Source organism: Aquarana catesbeiana, linkage group LG02 (genome assembly GCF_042186555.1).
Source record: "Aquarana catesbeiana isolate 2022-GZ linkage group LG02, ASM4218655v1, whole genome shotgun sequence".
In the NCBI taxonomy this organism is placed as follows: Eukaryota; Metazoa; Chordata; class Amphibia; order Anura; family Ranidae; genus Aquarana; species Aquarana catesbeiana.
The window spans coordinates 812,437,344-812,458,635 of record NC_133325.1 but is presented as its reverse complement, the minus strand read 5'-3'; the positions used below and the strand labels follow the sequence as shown (position 1 = coordinate 812,458,635).

The 21,292-nt window shown below is 45.0% G+C and overlaps 1 protein-coding gene across 4 annotated transcripts in view; it reads left to right on the top strand.

The window, feature by feature from the left end:
- LOC141129518 (uncharacterized) overlaps positions 1–21,292 on the top strand; it is a 148,430-nt gene that overhangs the window by 59,763 nt on the left and 67,375 nt on the right. For 3 of the 4 annotated variants that reach the window (XM_073617603.1, XM_073617602.1, XM_073617600.1), the window contains exons 3-5: positions 7,781–8,113; positions 14,025–14,276; positions 20,518–20,745. In XM_073617603.1, coding sequence (XP_073473704.1) covers positions 7,781–8,113; positions 14,025–14,276; positions 20,518–20,745 — 813 coding nt within the window. The remainder of the gene's footprint in view (positions 1–7,780; positions 8,114–14,024; positions 14,277–20,517; positions 20,746–21,292) is intronic. The other variant, XM_073617601.1, reaches the window with a different exon arrangement.

Below are 21,292 nucleotides of genomic sequence, written 5' to 3'. Positions count from 1 at the left end.
TCGGGGACCCCTTCGGGGCTCCAGCCCCTCTCCCGACACCACTGTCTACATTGTATATGCAACTCTTAGACCAGATAGTAAGAAACATCTGGAACAGGTACTCGTTGTACCCCACCTGCCCACCTCTGTCCACACTGACCGTCTTTGTTCATGTATGGATGGAGGCTCACCATCATCTATGGAGAGCTAACATATTATCTCCTTCTATCTCTAATACATTCCCTATTTATCATCTGTTCATAAATACTTCTTACAGCCAACAAACTCCCTCACTGGGGATGATGGGGGTCCGGTATGTATCAGTAAGTAATGTTTGTCTATTTGTCTTTGTCTAGAGGGTTAACACAGGCTGCGGTCACCGCTCATCTCCCGCTGTGTGGCTGTGCCTGTGTCTCCTCTCCAGGCTCTCCTGCCCTGCCGGAGATAGCTAGGCAATGGCTGGCGCCGCTGTTGTCATGGAAATGTATGACGTCTGGAAACCCCACCCAGGCAGATTACGTCTATTAAAAAAACCAACAGGAGTAAAGAAGACACTAAACGTGAGAAGTGCATAGAGATGGAGTGAAGCCATAAGATCAGGAGACAAGGAAAGGAGACACAGAAGGAAAACAAGTAAACGAGAATAGGAGTAATGGAGGACACAGGAAAGTGTAAATAGATAAGGATGAATGGCCGCAAAAAGGAGATAAGAAAGGGGAAGAAGGGAATGGTACAAGAAAAGCAAAAGTGTATACACCATTTATTTACCTATAACTAATAATCTCCTCAGTTTTTTACTCATGTTCTGTGTTGGGTTAGTGCCCTAATGTAAGTTGCAACATTGAAAGTTTTGACTTTAAACTGTTTTGATTATTCCCGACTGCGGCGGGGAGCAGTCAATGCGCTCCCTCTCTATGGTGCGCCCCCTCTCTGATAGGTCTACTGATCGCAGAGCTGGTGCACTTACTGGTCGGGCGTCACTGACCTATTGCCTCCCTAGTAGGAGGCGACCTCGGTGGCGTGCCCTACACCCTATGCCCTTCCTTCCTTTTCCCCTTCTTTCTTTTCTTTCAAACCTTTTCCTTCTACTTTTTCCTTCTTCCTATGTCGGTCGGCTCGCATGGGCTCTGTATCCCTGGCTAATAATTCTCCACATACCCAACCATGGCACCACTTAATGTACTTACCCTAAATGTCAAAGGGCTTAACTCTCCACATAAGCGGGTCAAAGCCTTTCAAACGTTTGCATCCCTAAAAGCCAACATAGTGGCTCTTCAGGAAACTCACTTTTCAAAGCGCCACACTCCCAGCTTTTTTAGTTCTAAATTCCCGCAAGTCTTCACCGCCTCAGCAGACACAAAACACCGAGGGGTCCTGCTAGCCTTTCATCACACCACGCCATTCACTCCCCTAACTGAAATAAAAGACCCGGAGGGCCGTTATTTGCTTCTTGTGGGGCTGTTACAACAACCTTTGTTTCTTATTACGCCCCTAATTCAAACCCAAACCCCTTCTTTTCACATTTACTACAGATAGTGAAAACCCACTGTAAAGGAACTCTGTTTCTGTGTGGTGACTCCAACTCTGTTCTACAACCACACACAGATAAATCCCCCTATGCCCCTGAGCATCACACACCCCCTCTATTCAATTCCGTAAACAAATACTGAAGGCCTCTCTCTTGGATACGTGGAGAGAATCCAACCCCACTAAGAAAAATGTTACGTTTTATTCGCACCCCCATAAATCTTTCTCTAGAATTGACCACATTTTTATTTCTATAGCATCTGCCCCGCTCCACCTCCATTCACATATCCATCCAATCACATGGACAGATCATTGTGCTGTTATCTCCACAGTCTCTTCTCTAATACCACAGGATACTCACAGGTGGTGGTCCATGAATGATTCTCTCCTAACTAACCAATCATATTGCTTAGATATTCAGATAGCCCTCAAAGACTACCTAACTCATAATTCCACTCCCGATATCTCCCCTATACTACTCTGGGAAGCTCATAGGCCAGTCATACGAGGCACATGCATTTCAGTTGCGTCACATCTCAATAGAGATAAAATCCTCTGACTACACCAACTTGAATCAGAATATCATAACCACTTCCTACAATTCCAAACTAACCCAATTGAAGCTCATAAAATAACTTTAGAAAAGACTAAACTCGAACTAGACCTACTCTTGGCTGAAGCGGCTGATAAGACTATCCGCAGGTCTAGTCACACGATCTACACCAAAGCAAACAAACCAGACACATACCTGGCCTTACGCCTTCGCAGACCAGACCGTGTTCGTGTCCCTATCAGACTTAGACTGTCTAAAGATAATGTAACTAGCAATCCGGTTAAAATTCTCTCTGAATTTCGTAAACAATTAGCAAACTTGTACGAGCCTAAATCAGCGTTTTCGCAGAATCAGGCGGAAAAGATTTTTAGCAATCTTCCTATTCCTACATTATCTAATGCTAGTCGTGAACTGATGGAGAGCGCGATCACTACGGAGGAAGTCTTATCAGCCATCAAGTCACTCAAACCCCATAAACGCCCAGGCCCGGATGGCCTTCCGAGCCTTTATTATAAAAAATTTGCAACTGAACTAGCCCCCCTTCTTACCAACTCCTTTAACGCTATACTTAAACAGCACTCCTTCGGCAGAGACACATTGACGGCACTTATATCGATGATCCCGAAACCAAACACGGACACCACCTCATGGTCTAACTACAGACCAATCTCTCTCTTAAATGTTGACATCAAGATTCTAGCCAAAATTCTAACCCTATGTCTCAATCCCATAATAGGGGGATTGATTCATAAAGACCAAGTAGGTTTTATACCTAAAAGGCAGGCGAGTGATAATATTCACCGTGTAATTCTCCTCCAACACTTAGCCCACTCCCGTAAAATTCCAATGCATCTTCTCTCTTTAGATATCCGGAAAGCCTTCGACACTGTCTCTTGGCCCTACTTATTTTATATTTTCCAACGCTGGGGCTTCGGCCCACACTTTCTGGGGTGGGTCAGCGCATTGTACAATCACCCACATGCATACGTGCATTACTCAGGCTTTCGTTCAGACCCCTTTCCCATTCTATGAGGAACTAGGCAGGGTTGCCCTTTATCCCCCATAATGTTTGCACTCGCAATCGAACCTTTAGCTGCCCTGATAAGGAGTAACCCTGATATCCGAGGCTTGGAGATTGCTTCTACCTCGCATAAGATGTGTCTCTTTGCGGACGATGCTCTCATGTTCGTCACATCTCCCCATACTAAAATCCCGATCCTACTACACACCCTAGATAGATTTGCTAGAGTTTCAGGGCTTGAAATCAACCAAACTAAATCGAGGGCTCTCAATGTGTCTTTGCCGCAAGCTGACTTAGGTAAGATACGCCAAAATTTCCCTTTCCAATGGTCCACCACATCTATTCCCTATTTAGGAATTAAGCTGACGAGTGACCCATCTCACTTGTTCCAAAACAATTACCTCCCTATGCTAACTCAACTAACTTCTCTTCTTAACCTTTGGTTGCCCTTATGTATCTCCTGGCTCGGACGCATTGCGGCTGTTAAGATGTCTTTGCTACCCAAACTGTTATATCTATACAGAGTTCTCCCTGTCACAGTCCCTCCATATTATCATAGGATAATACAAAGTAAAGTCTTTAAATTCATCTGGGGCCCCATAAGACCCAGAGTGGCTAGACCCATTCTTCTTCGTAACAAGCTTAATGGAGGCCTTGTTATCCCAAACTTCCAACATTATTACCATGCTGCAAGGCTGACCCAGACTACTCTCTACCACTCGAAACTCGAAACACCACTCTGGGTTAGTCTTGAAGCTATTGACTCATCTCCCCTTGCTACAACCAATTTGTTATGGCTTTCCCCAGTATCACGAGGCCCCATAACTAATCCACTCACACAACACACACTCAAACTCTGGGATAAACTGAAGACACCCTTCAAATTGATTTCCCCGCACTCCCCCCTCTTGTCTTTTCTAGGTCACCCCCAATTCTACCCAGCCTATACTGAACCAACATCATTTCAGTCCTGGGGGCGGGTGGGTCTGACTCGCATATGTGATATAGTCAATGTCGACACTATTAAATCATTTAACAGTATCCAAGCACAAACACAGCTCCCCAGTAGAGAATACTTCCAATATCTCCAAATTACTCATTTTGTTCAAACAACAATAAAATCTCACTCTGGACTAGATACTATGACAGAGTATGAGAATATGTGTGACTCGGACCCACACGCTCCAGGTATTATCTCCCGACTCTACGCCCATCTTACTACACCATCCTTGGACCTTCCCGTGTATGCACAACGATGGTCAAAAGACTTAGATATTAATATTGAAGCGGAGGATTGGGTGACTATCTGGACCAACACAAAAAACTCTTCCCAAAATGTGATTGCCTCAGAGGCGAACTACAAGGTGTTGATGCGATGGTACCTAGTCCCCGGCCAGAATTGCTAAATTCTTACCTGAATTTTCCCCAAACTGTTTTAGGGGATGCGGTGACAGAGGTACACACCTGCACATTCGGTGGACATGCCCATTGGCGCAATGCTTTTGGGAAACTATATTCCAGATGGCGTCTACCCTTCACCAAGTCACCCTAAAACCCAATCCAGCGATAGCTCTGCTCAATCTTATTCCACAAGATTACACAAGAGCACAGCTTCGCCTCCTTCTTCAGCTATTCACTGCAGCTAAGCAAACGAATGTTAAGGCATGGAAAACACCCACGCTAAATATAACAAAAACTAAAAACAGGATCACCCAAGCAATGGTGCATAGCAAGATCGAAGCCAAAATTTTAGATAAAGTCTCTCAGCACGCCAGAATCTGGCAACCATGGATAGACCACTTCCTACCAGCCGGTGTTGATGAACATTTGTTGGGACTTTGAATTTATTCATTCCTAAATCTAAGTTCTCGATACCACACTCCTGCCCATGCGCCCCGACCGACCCATATCCCCTCTGGCTCCCCCCTTTCTTATCTGTTGTCATCCTCCCCTTTCCCCCCTTTCCCTTCTTTCTCTCACCTTCCTTCTCCTATTAATACCAATTGGTAATGTACTCGGTCTTATACATTGGTCCTGGTGACTCCAATGTTTATTTTCTTGGGAGACGCCCGGCACCTTTACATACCTAGTTAGGGGACCCTGTTCCCTCTAAACTTTTTGTAACGCATCCTTAATCGTTTTTACGTGGGATTCGACTGAGTATTCACTTGTTTGTATATTTCATTAAATCTCACTCTGTTAATGATTTAATTTTGACCATGATAAGCACTGTCTTATGCTACCTTGCTGTCTCTACTGTATTGTATGGAACAATCGCTTGTTAACTACCAATAAAATATTTGAAAAGAAAAGGGGAAGAAGAGGGGAAGGAAGGAAGAAGAACAGATAGAAAAAAAGGGGGGATATAGAAAGAGAAAAACAAGAAAAAAAAGAAACAGAAAAAGGAGAAGAAAATAAGAGAAAAATACGAGTGAAAAATAAAAAAGGATAAAGATAATAGAGAAATGAGAATAGGAAAAAAGGAAGAAATGAGTGGGAAAAGGAGACAAATTAAGAGGATAAAGGTGCAACTGAGAAAAATGTATGAAAATAAACGTAAAAAAACAAGTAAAGAAAATTACCTAAGTGATAAAAAATAAATAAATATGTAGCGCTGGTAGATTTCTGATCTACCATCTGATAGGTAAATTTAGTAGGTCGCTTATTAGAGGAAGTTAGATTTGCCTCTGTTCCAGCTTGGCTGACGTTGCGTGTAGTTCCACACTGTGTGGGTGTCGTTGTCACTATGGGTTGGTGTTGGAAGAGGAACGTGTTGAAGCGTATGAGTGCTCCTCTTTCCCGGAGACAACTCGGTGGAGGTGGTCCTCCGAGTTGCATTCTGGGGGAGGGTATTTATGGGACAGACGCCATGTTTAGGGATTCATTTTCAGCCACCTGCTGGCCCTCCTGCCCGACAGGTATGCGTTAAGAGTACCACCTCGTGGGTGTGGGTGGGCCCAGAGGTCTGTCTGGGGCCTACCACAGCAGCAGAGGAATGGTCCTGAGCTGTCTATCCAGAGTGAAGAAGCTGGACAACCGAGAAGATCCCAGGGGAGGACCAGTCATGGAAGGATCATGCAGAATGCTGGTCTGGAGAGGGGTCTGGTGACTCAGTTGGAGGACGTATCCTGAAATAATCTTACTGCATAGTACTGCCGGGTTGGCTTAGAGGTCCAGGTACTGTGTCTGACATTCACCGCAAACCAATACATCCTGTGGCAGAGGATCGTACGGGTTTATTCCAAGCAAGTCTGTGGCAGAGACTTTTGTTCGTGCTACGTACTGGCTGCTAGGCAAGTGAGAGAGGCCTATCCAGGCGAGCAAAGAGTGTGTCCCACAAGGGGAGTACATTCAATTACACTGTTCAATTGTAAAGGATGTTCTAAAGAATCCTAAAGAAAGGTATTTGAGCTTCCCTGCAGCTTTCCTCCTGCCTCTTTCCTGCTACTTCCTTTGTTACTTGGTTCACTAAAACATTGAAAAACATACTCAAGTGTTGGTGCTTATATCGTCCAGAGGTAAACTCAAGGGAACCCTAGACCCGGTGCCGGTGAAACAGAAGTATCGAGAGTGAAGGTAACGGCCCGCTTAAACCAGCAGCTCCACCGAGAGTTATTGCTACAAATAAATAAAGTGTGAAAAAAAATAATAAATATAAAAATAATAAAACATAAATATAAAAATAAATATAAATAATAATAAAAATAAAAGGGAAAAAAAAAGAGAAATAAAAAATAATAATAAATAAAGGATAAAAATGAAAGAACACGAAGAGTAAGAAACCGGAAAGAGGAAAGAAAGAAAAATGCAAAATGGGAAAACCTAAAATATTATAGAAAAGAACAAAGCCTGGGTGCAGAAGGACCTAATCAATGATATGATCCTGATCTACAACTCCTCCTGTCCCCTACTCTGCTAATAGGATGACATCATTGGAAGGGTGGGAGAGACGGTAGAGGACACACAGGCTGAATCCTGCCTCTGCCCTGCCAAAGGTAGGACAGAGCAGGGGAGGCAGAGACCAAAAGGGGCCACTGTGATTACGGAGAAAAATAAGGGGGCATGACTGCAAGGGGCACTGTAATGGGGGGCTGTGATTGGTAGGGGCACTGTGATGAAAAGGGAACTGCACTGTAAAGGGGGACTGTAATCATTACAGTTTCATATACAGTGCATTCCCCTTTATATCACAGTGCCCCCATTACATTACAGTGCGGAGGACTGACTCCGTGATTATCCCGTCACCAACCGCCCTCGCGAATGGGCGATTGCTGGAAAATTGGCTGCTCAATCTGTGTTCAGATACTAGTCCCAACCCACCTGAGCTCATCCCACCAAAGTAGCTGTCCCTGCAGACCGACAATCATAAGCAGCTGAAGCATTCCCTACAGCCTTACATAAATACACCACCTGTATACATGGAGATACAGGGCAGGCAATGATCACCTATGATTGGCGTCTGCAGTGACACTTCCTGATGGGAAAGCTCAGTTGGGTTTGGACCAGTACCTGAACACACCTGAGCTCAATCCTGGCTCTTAGATGCTGTGGCAACACTTGGTGAAGCCCAGGAAGACACCAGAGGTCTCTGAGGAATCGAATCTGAACATTACTGGTTCCCTATAGAGCAATATGAATTATATGAGGGGGAGGGGAGTGTACACTGTGACCTGACTGGGATCTGTATTCTGTCTGTGCAGGAAATGTCCCGGAGGAAATATTCACCCGGCCGGGATCTGACCTTCTCCTCCCCAACAGACTCCATCTCACCCTCAACCATACAAATACATCGATGTGTGACCAGATTGAATGGAAATATAAAGACCTAACCAAAAATGTTAGCAGCAGAATACTTATACACAGAAGATGTACACTAAGAAAAAATGAGAGCCAATTTTCCAATATGAGGATATCAGAGAATGGAAGTCTGAACATATCCGATGTGACTCTGGAGAATGACGGGATATACAGTGCGATTATACACAGAGGAGCAAACCGTATACAGGAAGATGAGTACACCGTCCATGTAGAAGGTAAGTCCATCCAACCCCCACCCCCAGTCCTAGCAGTGTCCTCCCCGTTCCGTGTCTTTATATACATTGTCCATGTAGAAGGTAAGTCCATCCAACCCCCACCCCCAGTCCTAGCAGTGTCCTCCCCGCTCCGTGTCTTTATATACACCATCCATGTAGAAGGTAAGTCCATCCAACCCCCACCCCCAGTCCTAGCAGTGTCCTCCCTGCTCTGTGTCTTTATATACACCGTCCATGTAGAAGGTAAGTCCACCCAACCCCCACCTCCAGTCCTAGCAGTGTCCTTCCTGCTCCGTGTCTTTATATACACCGTCCATGTAGAAGGTAAGTCCACCCAACCCCCACCCCCAGTCCTAGCAGTGTCCTCCCCACTCCGTGTCTTTATATACACCGTCCATGTAGAAGGTAAGTCCATCCAACCCCCACCTCCAGTCCTAACAGTGTCCTCCCTGCTCCGTGTCTTTATATACACCATCCATGTAGAAGGTAAGTCCATCCAACCCCCAGTCCTAGCAGTGTCCTCCACGCTCTGTGTCTTTATATACATCATCCATGTAGAAGGTAAGTCCATCCAACCCCCACCTCCAGTCCTAGCAGTGTCCTCCCCGCTCCGTGTCTTTATATACACTGTCCATGTAGAAGGTAAGTCCACCCAACCCCCACCTCCAGTCCTAGCAGTGTCCTTCCTGCTCCGTGTCTTTATATACACCGTCCATGTAGAAGGTAAGTCCACCCAACCCCCACCCCCAGTCCTAGCAGTGTCCTCCCCACTCCGTGTCTTTATATACACCGTCCATGTAGAAGGTAAGTCCATCCAACCCCCACCTCCAGTCCTAACAGTGTCCTCCCTGCTCCGTGTCTTTATATACACCGTCCATGTAGAAGGTAAGTCCATCCAACCCCCAGTCCTAGCAGTGTCCTCCACGCTCTGTGTCTTTATATACATCATCCATGTAGAAGGTAAGTCCATCCAACCCCCACCTCCAGTCCTAGCAGTGTCCTCCCCGCTCCGTGTCTTTATATACACTGTCCATGTAGAAGGTAAGTCCATCCAACCCCCACCCCCAGTCCTAGCAGTGTCCTCCCCGCTCTGTGTCTTTATATACATCGTCCATGTAGAAGGTAAGTCAATCCAACCCCCACCCCCAGTCCTAGCAGTGTCCTCCCCGTGTCTTTCTATCCATACATTATATAGTAGAAGATCTGGGAGAGACGTATGTACAATGTCCTCTGATTACTGCCCCATCCTCACCATTCCCTGTGGACTCACATCTGCAGTGCTCAGCCCTCCTGAAGTTGCTGTGATCTGAACTGTGCTGTGCCTTCTGCTCGGAGTCCCCATGTGGTAGATGTGACCATTGATGGCGGGGTGACAGATCCCCAATACACACACCAACAATGCAGCAATCTGGAGACCTTGGAGGGGTTTCAGTGACCCCAGTTGGGGCTCCGACCCTCAGGCTGACCTCTGACCTGGGTGGAGCCGCCTCTCCGCTGTAAGCTGGAGGTCAGTTTACTGGGGTGGAGCTCATTCTTCAACACTGGAAGGTGGAACTTCTGCCAACAGCAGCCAATCAGGTTTCACATCTCAGGAAAAAAGGACTTGAGAATTCTGATTGGTCGCTGTGGGCAGCCCCTCCCCCCTGTACTCATTTTCCTCTCTCACTATGAGGACTCCATGATCTGGATGGTGGGAATTCTGCTGATGGGTGACAATGGTGGATCTCCAGTTGGAAACAGAGGGGATGTGAAGATCTCATCCTTCACCTGAGCGGGGAAATTTTCACCCCACCCCCCTGTACAGATGTTGGGGGATTTCCAGCATGGGGGGGGGGGGGGCATTTACAGCTCGGGAGAGTCTTCATCCCTGAAGATTCCACCAAGAACCACTGGGCAGAGGTCTCCTTTAGAGGGAACCCCTCACCCCCATTTTGTATTACAATGAGGAATGAGCTAAAAGCGGAACTGAACTCAGCCACATATACTTTCAATGTAGACTAAACTACATAAAACATAACCATTACATTTTACTACTAATGCTTGTTTGTTTGAATATAAAATTAAAATCCCAAAAATAATTGAGCCGTCTGTTGCACCATCTTTGAAAAGTCCTTACAGTTTTCTTCCTGTTGACATCATCTGCCCAATGGCAGACTGAATGGAATCTTGAATATATATTATAATATTAATAAAACAGGGTGGGGTAAAACTATTAGACATGTGCAATTCCTTTAGTTCCAAATTCGTTTTTTTAATGAATTTTGACAAATTTGTTAATTCTGAAATTTCAGAATTTTTCTTTTTCTGAGATTTCGAATTATCAAATTTCTGAATTTCCAATTTCCAAATTTCAAATTTCAGAAACTGGAAAATTCTAAATTTCAGAAATTCTAGATTTCAGAAATACTAAATTGTGAAATTCGGAATTTCAGAAATTCGAAATTTCGGAAATTCAAAATCCGGAAATTCAAAATTCGGAAAGTCAAAATGTAAAATTTCATGAATTTGAAAATTCAAAAATTTGGAAATTTGAAAATCCAAAAATAAGAATGAAAATCTGAAAATTCAAAAGAATGAAGATCTGAAAATTCGAAAACCCGAAAATCTGAAATAATTCAGAAATAGAACTAATAATAAATATTAAATTATAGGTATTAGAATTTCCTTTCAAATTTGGCTGTTAGTGAATGTAACGTGTACAAATTTATCCGAAGTTATGAATTATCTGAAATAACGAATGCCGTATCTAAATGAATGATCTAATAATAATAAATAACAATAATAATTATAAAACCTTTTTATTATTAGGGGAACTCCACGCCAAAATAAAAAAAATTGGCGTTGTTTCCCCCAAAAATCTATACCAGACCTTTATCCGAGCAAGCAGCCTGGCAGGCCAGGAAATGGGGGGGGGCAATTCAAATTTAGAATTTCCAAATTTTCAAATTTCCAAATTTTCAAATTTCCAAATTTCGAATTTTTGAAATTCAAAAATTCGAAAACCCGAAAATTCCAAAATCTGAAAAAAAAAAGAAAATCAGTAAGATTCTAAATAATAACTAACTATTAAATTATAGGTATTGGAATTTCCTTTTAAATTTGGCTGTTTGGAAACGTAACGAATACAAATTTATCTGAAGTTACGAATTAGCCAAAATAATGAATGCTGCATCTAAACAAAATTCGAAATTTGGAAATTTGAAAATTCGGAATTCGGAAGTTCGGAAATGTGAAAATCTGAATTTTCGGATTTCCGAATTTGGAAATTTGAAAATACGAAAAATTCGGAATGCGAAAATCCGAAAATTCAGAATTTTCAAATTTCCGAAAAAAACAAAAAACGAATGAAGAGAAAACAAAAATGAACAAATTTTTGTCAGTGCATATGTCTAGAAACTATTGGGAAAACCAATGAGAAATACATAAATCAATGTAGGAAACTTACAAAAACACAATACAATAACTAGGCTGCAGATGGCAATAAGTCCATGCTCACAGCAATGCTGCCTGTAGGGGATGTAAGTTCTGTCCATGACATGTGCTGCAAGAATGATGGCTGGTTTCCTCTCCTTTAGTTTTTAAAATAGAGTCTGGGCTCCCAGGATGCACCTGTTTTCTTTTCTTAGAATATAGGGTTATGGGAACTTTTATTAAAGCTAAACAGTCTCCATCTTCTGTAAAACAGTACAGGGCTCCATCTAGTGGCCACATTTAATATCGCAAGGCAGGACAACATGATGTGTCCTGCCTGCTGAAGGCAGAACAAACAGTGACCGACTCCCCGCTCACATGAATAGAAAAGCTTTGCCCTGTGATTGCCTGATGTAATACCTTGCACCCAGTGCTGGTACATTTGTCCCGTCACCAACACACATGTCCCCCTTCATAAGAAAAATCTAACATCCAGCCTAGCTCACCAAGGGAAATGTCTTTGCTCTCCAGCTCCCCTAGTATCAGAGGCATTTGACTATTGTGCACAGGTGTTTTCACGCCTCATGTGCAGGGCAGCCCATTCATTTCGAAGGGCTCTCCTCCTTCTAAGAAACATGGAAAAGAAGTCCCTGACCCTGTTCCAAAAAAGTGCTTTACTAAACTGTGCCACCATGCAGTCTGGCGTGTATGAAAATGCGGGACCTTAGCAGATGCATGGAGGTGCTATTACCGATTAAGGGCACCACTGGATGTCTGGGCATCGCGTTCATATGTGGGTCAGAAAAACACATTTGATTTCGCACTCATTCCCGACATGCAAAGGCGTCAACTTAGCCTTAGAGGGGATGCCTTTGGGTCAACGCCTGAATATTGATTGGGTGGGAGCTGAACATCATGTATTATAGCAGTATGACTTCCTCTATTGTACATGACAGTTTCCCGCTGTCAGTGGTTGTCAATGATGCCAGTGGGCAATGACGCCGGTGGGTGCACCACCTGGTCACTAACAACCAGCGACGTCACCATCCTCATTCACTTGCATGGTCGGGAATTCCTGGCTATGTAAGAAAAGGAGAGGTGCAAACAGGGGACCCTACACAACCCCCCCAAAAAAGTATATAAAGCCATGTCAGTAATGATGCCCGCAGACCCACCAAAAGAAAAAAAATGACGTCTGCTGAGAACCATCTTACAAGAACATTTATTCCAGCAACATGACAGATACAAAGGGGTGGGGCATCCCAGGGGACATCAGATCTTTTGGTGGGTGTCATGACTGACATGGATCTACTTCAATGGATGACATGTTAAATGGTGATTCAAGACGTAGGACGAGCCGAGAAAAAGGAAGTTCAATAGCCAGTGCGGCTCCTTCTGCTTGATTCCGAGCATGCGAAGAACTTTTGTGCGACGGACTTGTGTACACACGATCGGACTTTCCGACAACAAGTTTTGTTGGCTGAAAATTTGAGAACCTGCTCTCACACATTTGTTCGATGGAGCATACACACGTTCGGACTTTCCGACAACAAGCTCACATCGAACATTTCCCTTCGGAAAGTCCGACGACATTAGTTTTTTTTGTATTCTTTTAATGTACTGTTTACTTTTTTTTTGTAAACGAGTAGGGGTACGATGTATCTCATACTCATTCACATAGGTGGAAGACAGTACCTGGGTGCCCCCATATTGTTAAAGAAGGCTTTCCCCCTTGGCAGACCCCCACAACCATTGGGCCGGGGTTGTGAGAAAGAAGCCCTTGTCCTCATCAACATGGGGATGTGGTTTTTTGCCGGGGGGTTCTCCCTGGTGAGATATGCCCTTATAATGAGGGCATGTGGCCTGGTATGGTTCAAGAGCAAGGGGGTACACACCTGCCCCCCCCTTTTCTGGCCAGCTAGGCTGCATTAAAGGTCAGGTGTAGATATATGGGAGACCCTAAACACTTTTTTCTTGATTTCTTTCTGCATTGGGTTCCCCATGAAATTCCATACCAGACTTGAAGGGTACAGCATCCTGTGGGGGTCTCCCATTAACACATATACAAGACACTCATAAGGGTTTGGTAGAGATGAAAGGAATCCCTGGCCGTTGACTTCAGTGGGGTTTGAATCCAGCACCTGAACTTTAGTCATGTTCCTGCTCAAACCAAACCCGGGTGTGTTCAGCTCATCCCTTTACAATGTACAGAATCTCTCTCACACAGCAGTAGCCATGTACAATATACAATGTTCTTAGAGCCGATCATCCAGATGAGATTGTATAGCGCTGTGTATGGGGGTCACATGACTGAAGAAAATGGGTGTCATGTTAGTGGGGGGATTTAGTGTTTGGGGGAGGGGTGCACACAGACACAATCTATCTCCTCCAGTCCCCAGGAAGATGTCTGCACACCTGTTTATAGGTAAGGATGGGGGGAGGGGCATGCTGTGTACTGTATATGTTGGACCTTATCAATGGAAATGATTGTCTCTCTCAGTTCCAGTATCGGGTCCGGATCTGAATGTCTCATGTCTCTGGAATGGCAGCGCTGAGATCTCCTGCAGGGTGGAGGAGGGGACTAAGCCGAATATCAGTCTATCTGTGATTGGAGGATTCCAGGAGAGATATTCCGCATCCGCCAATAACATTACAGCCATTGTGGAGTCACCGGGGCCCCAGAACATCACCTGTACTGTGGAGAATGGAGTCAGCCAGTCTGAGATAAGCAAAGCCGGGGTCACCTGTCCAGGTGAGTGGAGAGCAAAGGACACTGTACAGAGCCATTTAAAGAGCGCAGGCAGAAGAGCAAGGGGTGGAGTCACTGCTCTGGAAGGGTAGGAGGGTAGAGCAAACAGATAAGCACAGAGCTCCACCTACTGACTGAAATGGAGAATACGAATATGAACCCTCCTAATATTGAGTAGATTCCCCTTTTTCTGTCAAAACAGCCCTGACCAGTCCAGACATGGACTCCACTAGACCTCTGAAGGTACACTGTGGTATCTGCCACCAAGCCATCAGTAGCAGATCCTTTAAGTCCTGTAAGTTGAGAGGTGCAGCCTCCATGGATTGGACTTTGGAGGCCAAGCCAACAAGTGGAACTCATTGTGTTCCTCATACCATGCCTAAATCATTTTTGAAGTGTGGCAGGGCGCATTTTTTCAGCTGAAAGAGGCCACTGCCATCAGGGAATGCCGTTTCCATGATGGGTTGTACTTGGTCACCAACAATGTTTAGGTAGATGGTTACGTATCAAGTAACATCCACATGAATGGCAGGAGCCAAGGTTTCCCCGCAGAACATTGCCCAAATCATCACTGTCTGTGCTGGCTTGTCTTCTTCCCATACTGTATCCTGGTGCCATCTCTTCCCCAGGTAAGTGATTCACCCGGCCATCCACATGATGTAAAAGAAAATGTCATTCATCAGACCAGGCCACCTTCTTCCATTGCTTCGTGATCCAGTTCTAATGCTCACATGCCCATTGTAGGTGCTTGTGGCTGTGGATGCGGGTCAGCATGGAACCAGGTTGGGACTGGCCATAGGGCACACCGGGCCGCAAAACAAGAGCTGGCTAATGCAGGGGTCCCTGACCCCTGGGCCACAGACCGGTACAAGTGGCTTGTTGATGACCAGGCCACACGGCAGGAGGTAAGCTGTGACTGTGGTCTGGACAGGGCTAACACAGACCCTGGTCACCGCTCACCTCCCGCTGTGTGCCAATGCCCTCTGCCCTGCTGATAGGAGGACATCGAATGCAGTGCGGGAGACCCTGGAGAGGACACACAGGCTGAATCCTGCCTCTGCCAAGCTGAAGGTAGGACTGTGCAAGGGAGGCAGGGAGTAAAAGGGGGCACTGTGATAAGAGAAAAAAGGGGGCATGACTGCAAGGGACACTGTGATTAGAGAGAAAAGGGGGCATGACTGCAAGGTGCACTGTGATTAGAGAGAAGGGGGGGGGGCATGAATGCAAGGGGCACTGTTATGGGCACTGCACTGTAAATGGGCACTGTAATAATTACTATGGCCTTTTACAGTGCAGCCCCCTTTATATCACAGTGCCACTTTACATTACAGTGCGGAGGACTGACTCCATGAATATCCGTCACCAAACGCCCCCCCGGTCCCTGGAAAAATTGGCTTCTCAGTCCAAAATGCCTATTTATTGTCCCAATCTGGGTGTGATGGATACCCTGACCGGTCTGCTGCTACACAGTCCCATACACAGCAAACTGCCATGACCATCAACTTCAGGGACAAAATGTTCACTTGCGGCTTAATATATCCCACCCACTTCCAGATGCCATTGTAACCAAATAATCAACGTTATTCGAATTTGGTCATTAGGGTGGAGCTGCGCTAAAACTGGTATTGTGATGAACAAATTACCACACATAATTAAATATATATCTGAAAAATAACTCCACACACCAAAAAGTGAAAAAGATGTATAAATGTAAAAATGAGTCCATAAGATGCAAAAATAGGTGAACTCTTGAACTTACTTCAAACACCACCATAAATTTGTGCACCTCCACCATATAAAACACGTGCTTACCGGGAGGCAGTCTGTTATAAGACTGCGGCTAATACCTAGCCGGGGCCTTTATCCAGGGAGTATAAAAACAGCAACTCAGGGATACTTGATTGATGAGGTGAAAGTATACAGCTAACGACCAGGGAGACTCGATCATTCAGTGGTCATAGATGTAGACCAGGTATAACCCGGAATAGAAAGGAGCTCACCATAGTGTAAATCGTATCATACAAAAATGTATTAAAGCTTAAAAAGTTGCACTTACAAGAAGTAGGAATTAAAATATCAAGGTTTTAAAAGCCGGCCGGCTCGCAAACACCTGTCCATTTAGATAAACAACGCAATGATGTCAGAACGCCACTCCTCCTGACGCGCGTTTCGTCATACGCTGACGTCGTCAATGATCGTAATGTTACGGGCTGATTGGTGCCTATACAGTATCAATAGATTGATCTTACGTTTTATTTTTCTAGTTATGACCATAATAACAAAACGCTTCACATTCCCCTTGAAGGCTTTTATTGTCAGAAAATGAATTGAACTCATTCCTGTCCCTATGTAGGGCGCTGTCTAGAGTTTTGAATTTTTGAAGAACTTACATTCCCATTCCAGCCTCTCTTCTGTGATTTAATGTTCCCCATCAGTACCCTGAGGTACCCTGGGATCATTTATGATGTGATCTCTGCTACACAAATGGCCACGGCATGAATGATCTCCAGATTACGGTACCAATTAGGAATCAGCTTTGGGTTCTGGTCAAACGTTTTAGACCCAAACCCAGTATATCTGATGTTCGGTGAAGAGGCAAACAAAGTGGCCAGAATTTGGTCAGTTCACCCGCCCCAAACCTCTGGCTGATGCTTGGAAACAAACCTCACCCGGAGTGTAATAATGTGATGAGCGCTCCAAGCAAACGAAAAAAGCAGCTCACAAGAAGGAAGGCGATCGGCCAATCTTATATGTAGATAAGTGACAGTTCAGCGCTTGTAAAACCTAAATACACATAAAGACGTGCAGAAATAAAATGCTGAAATTCATGATCATCAAATGAACCTCCTCCCGCTTGCCGTATAGTAAAATGATGGTGGAGCGGCTCTCGTTCTGGGCGAACGTCATATGATGTCGCAGCATCTCGCTGCAATCACACGCCTGCGGGGGGCAAGCAGCGTGGTGATTGCGGGCAACCCTGATCTCGGTAAATAACCACGGCCGTGGCCCCTGACTCCTTACCCATGTCATCCACTGTGTCCAATCACAGCCGGTCACATGTCAACAAGGAGATGCAGTTTATCGGCTTTCCTCACCTCACACTGACAAGGCGTGAGGATGGCGGCATCTCCCCACAGGGCAGACATGTATAGGTAATCAGGGCACTGATTACATTGTAGCACCAACAGTGCCCGTCAGCAATGACATTCTTTACCCATCTGTGATGCCAACCCATACCTATCAGTGACACCAGTCAGTACCCATCAGTGATGCCAATTTGTGCCCATTAGTGATGCCAATCAGTGCTGCCTTTCAGTGCCCATCAGTGCCACTCATCAGTGTCCATCAGTTCCGCCTATTCATGCCACCTATCATTGCCCATTATTGCCACCTATCATTGCCCATTAATGCCTCCTATCAGTGCCCATTAATGACACCTATCAGTGCCCATTAATGACACCTATCAGTGCCCATTAATGACACCTATCAGTGCCCATTAATGACACCTATCAGTGCCCATTAATGCCGCCTATCATTTCCCATTATTGCCACCTATCAGTGCCCATTAATGCCACCTATCAGTGCCCATTATTGCCACCTATCAGTGCCCATTATTGCCACCTATCAGTGCCCATCAGTGCCACCTCATCAGTCGGAAACGAAGAAAAACTTTTTTTCTTCAAAATCTTCGGTCTTTTTTTGTTTTGTTTTTAGCAAAAAATGAAAAAAACCCCAGTGCTGATTAAATACCACCAGAAGAAAGCTTTATTTGTGTGAACAAACTGATAAAAATGTCCTATGTGTACAATGTCAATGTTATATGACTGCAAAATTGTCATTCAAAGTGTGAGAGCGCTGAAAGCTGAGAATTGCCCTGGGCAGGAGGGGGGGGGGGGGGGTGTCCGGTAGGGAAGTAGTTAAAAAAGAAAAATAGATAAAAAATGGCGTGAAACAAGTGAAATGTCTTTTTTCAACCTCACCTACTATGTAATTATTATTATACATGATTTATATAGCACCAACAGTTTACGCAGCGCTTTACAATGTAGAGGGGGAGGGGACGGCACAATTACAGTACAATACAGGAGGGCCCGGCTCGTAGAGCTTACATTCTAAAGGGAGGGGTAGGTGGTACAAAAGGTAATAGATGATGTGATGGGGGTGGCTCAGGGACAGTTCTTAGGTGGGTGTGGGATAGGCTTCCCTGAATAAATGAGTTTTCAAGGATCGCCTAAATGTGGACAGGTTAGGGGCTGATCGGATATACCGGGGCAGGGAGTTCCAGAGGATGGGAGAGGCCCTGGATAAGTCCTGGAGGTGAACAGGTTAGGGGCTGATCAGACACACTGGGGCAGGGAGTTCCAGAGGATGGGAGAGGCTCTGGAGAAGTCCTAGAGGTGGACAGGTTAGGGGCTGATCGGATATACCGGGGCAGGGAGGTCCAGAGGATGGGAGAGGCTCTGGATAAGTCCTGGAGGTGGACAGGTTAGGGGCTGATCAAACATACTGGGGCAGGGAGTTCCAGAGGATGGGAGAGGCTCTGGAGAGGTCCTGGAGGTGGACAGGTTAGGGGCTGATCAGACACACTGGGGCAGGGAGTTCCAGAGGATGGAAAAGACTCTGGAGAAGTCCTGAAGACGAGCATGGGAGGAGGTAACAAGGGAGCTAGAGAGCAGGAGGTCCTGGGAGGAGTGGAGAGGATGATTTGGGCGATATCTGCAGATGAGGTTGGTGATGTAGATGGGGGCGATGTTGTGAATGGCCTTGTATGTTATGGTTAGTATTTTGAATTTTACACGGTGGGGGAGGGGAAGCCAGTGAAGGGATTGGCAGAGAGGAGCAGCAGTCACGGATCGATTAGTGAGGTGTATTAGTCTAGCAGCAGCATTTATAATAGACTGAAGGGGGGGAGGAGCCTGTGTAAGGGTCGGCCATTAAGGAGAGAGTTGCCGTAGTCGAGGCGGGAAATAATCAAGGAGTGAAGAAGTTGCTTTGTGGTGTCATTAGTCAGGAAGGGTGGAATTCTGGAGATGTTGCGGAGGTTAAGGCGGCAGGATTTAGCCAGTGATTGGATATGGGGGCTGAAGGAGAGGTCAGAGTCAAGGATTACACCCAGCACCCTGGCATGTGTGGAGGGACCAATGGTTGTGTTGTTGATATTGATGGTGAAGTCACAGGAGGGGGACCGTGAAGGAGGAAATATAACAAGCTCATTTTTAGAAAGATTGAGTTTGAGGAAGTGGTGTGACATCCATACCAATATGTCATTCAGCAAGTTTGAGATCCGTGAGGAGATTGAGAGGGTGAGTTGAGGAGTGGAGCAGGGGCGGACTGACCATTGAGCCACTCGGGCACTGCCCGAGGGCCCTGGGCCACTAGGGGGTCCCATCAGGGTTGCCAGCCTCAGTAAAACCAGGGACAGTATGTATAAATCTGTGTTTTTTTACATCTGTCTGTGTATACTGTGTGATTGTATACTGTGTGTGTGTATACTGTGTGGCCCCATAATCTCTGATTGCCTGGGGGCCCCATAATCTCCTATTGCCCGGGGGCCCCATGAGTTATCAGTCCACCCCTGGAGTGGAGAGATAGATTTGGGTGTCGTCGGCATAGAGGTGGTATTGGAAGCCATGGGAGGTTATCAACTGGCCCAGGGAAGAGGTATAGAGTGAGAATAGGAAAGGCCCAAGGACAGAGCCTTGGGGTACCCCAACAGAGAGAGGAAGGGGAGCGGAGGAGATTGAGTTGTAAGTGACACTGAAAGTGCGCTGAGATAGGTAGGAGGAGAACCAGGATAAAGCAGAATCACAGAGGCCAAAGGAGTGGATTTTTTTGAGGAGAAGCAGGTGGTCAACTGTGTCGAAGGCAGCAGAGAGGTCTAAGAGTACAAGTATGGAGTACCGGCCAGTACTGGTGAAGGTTAGGAATTTAGGGTGGTTTCCGCCGCTGCTCATGAAAATGCTACTTTTTTGGCTGTCTGTGATTTCTGTGTAGATAGCAAGTCTCTGATTCAGAACAAGCATGCGTCAAGTGAAGTCAGGGCAAAGTCAGAGCTCCCAAGCAATATACTGTATTCATTTCAGTTCAGTGGATCTTGTAGTCAGAGGACCAGCATGGCACCCAGGTAACTGGTACATTCATAAGGAGAGCATAGCCTTTCATAGTCCTAGAGGACCATTGTGATAAGTCTCAGTCTCTATGCCATAACTCTGACCAATCATATCCTGGAATTCTGTTCCCCCAGTCCCCCTCTCTGACATCAATGTGACCTCCTCCTGTCTCCTGGATGGGAGCGCAGTTGCCGAATGTTCGGTGAAAGGATCAGATCCGCGTTATTCCTGGAGTTTGGATGGAAGATCCGTCTCCTCACACAGCCGGGTAACTCTTCCTCCTCCGGTCTCCGGAACCCTCCGCTGTGATGTCACCAATCAGATCAATAATCTAAGTAGATCCATCAACATCTTCTGTCCAGGTGAGTGAGAGACAGAGACCAGACGGGGAAATTCATTTTGTTACCAATCAAAATTCTGACAACATTTTCCATATTCAGAGATTTGAATGTATCCGGATTTTCAAATCACAATATTGTAGTAATGAACCTCAACAAATCCAAAATAAATTATAATAAATGAATTTGAAATGGAAACATATTGCAATAAATACCGTAAGGCCTGAAATAAGATGATTCCTACATAGGCTGCTTCATAGACTAGAATAACATAGGGTAGAATAGAATAGAATAAAACACAATAGAATAGAAAAGAAATAAATATAATAGAAAATAAAGGAATATAACAGAATACAAAAGAAAAGAAAAGAAAAGAAATTAATACAATAGCAAAAAATAGAATTGAACAGAAGAAAATAGAATAGAAGAAAATAGAAAGAATATAGCCATCTTCCAAAATTTTAATTTTGAGTTTCAAAATTCAAAATTTCATAATTAGAATTTTGAATACAATAAAATAGAAAGAATATAGCTGTCTTCCGAAATTCAAACTTAGAATATAATAAAATAC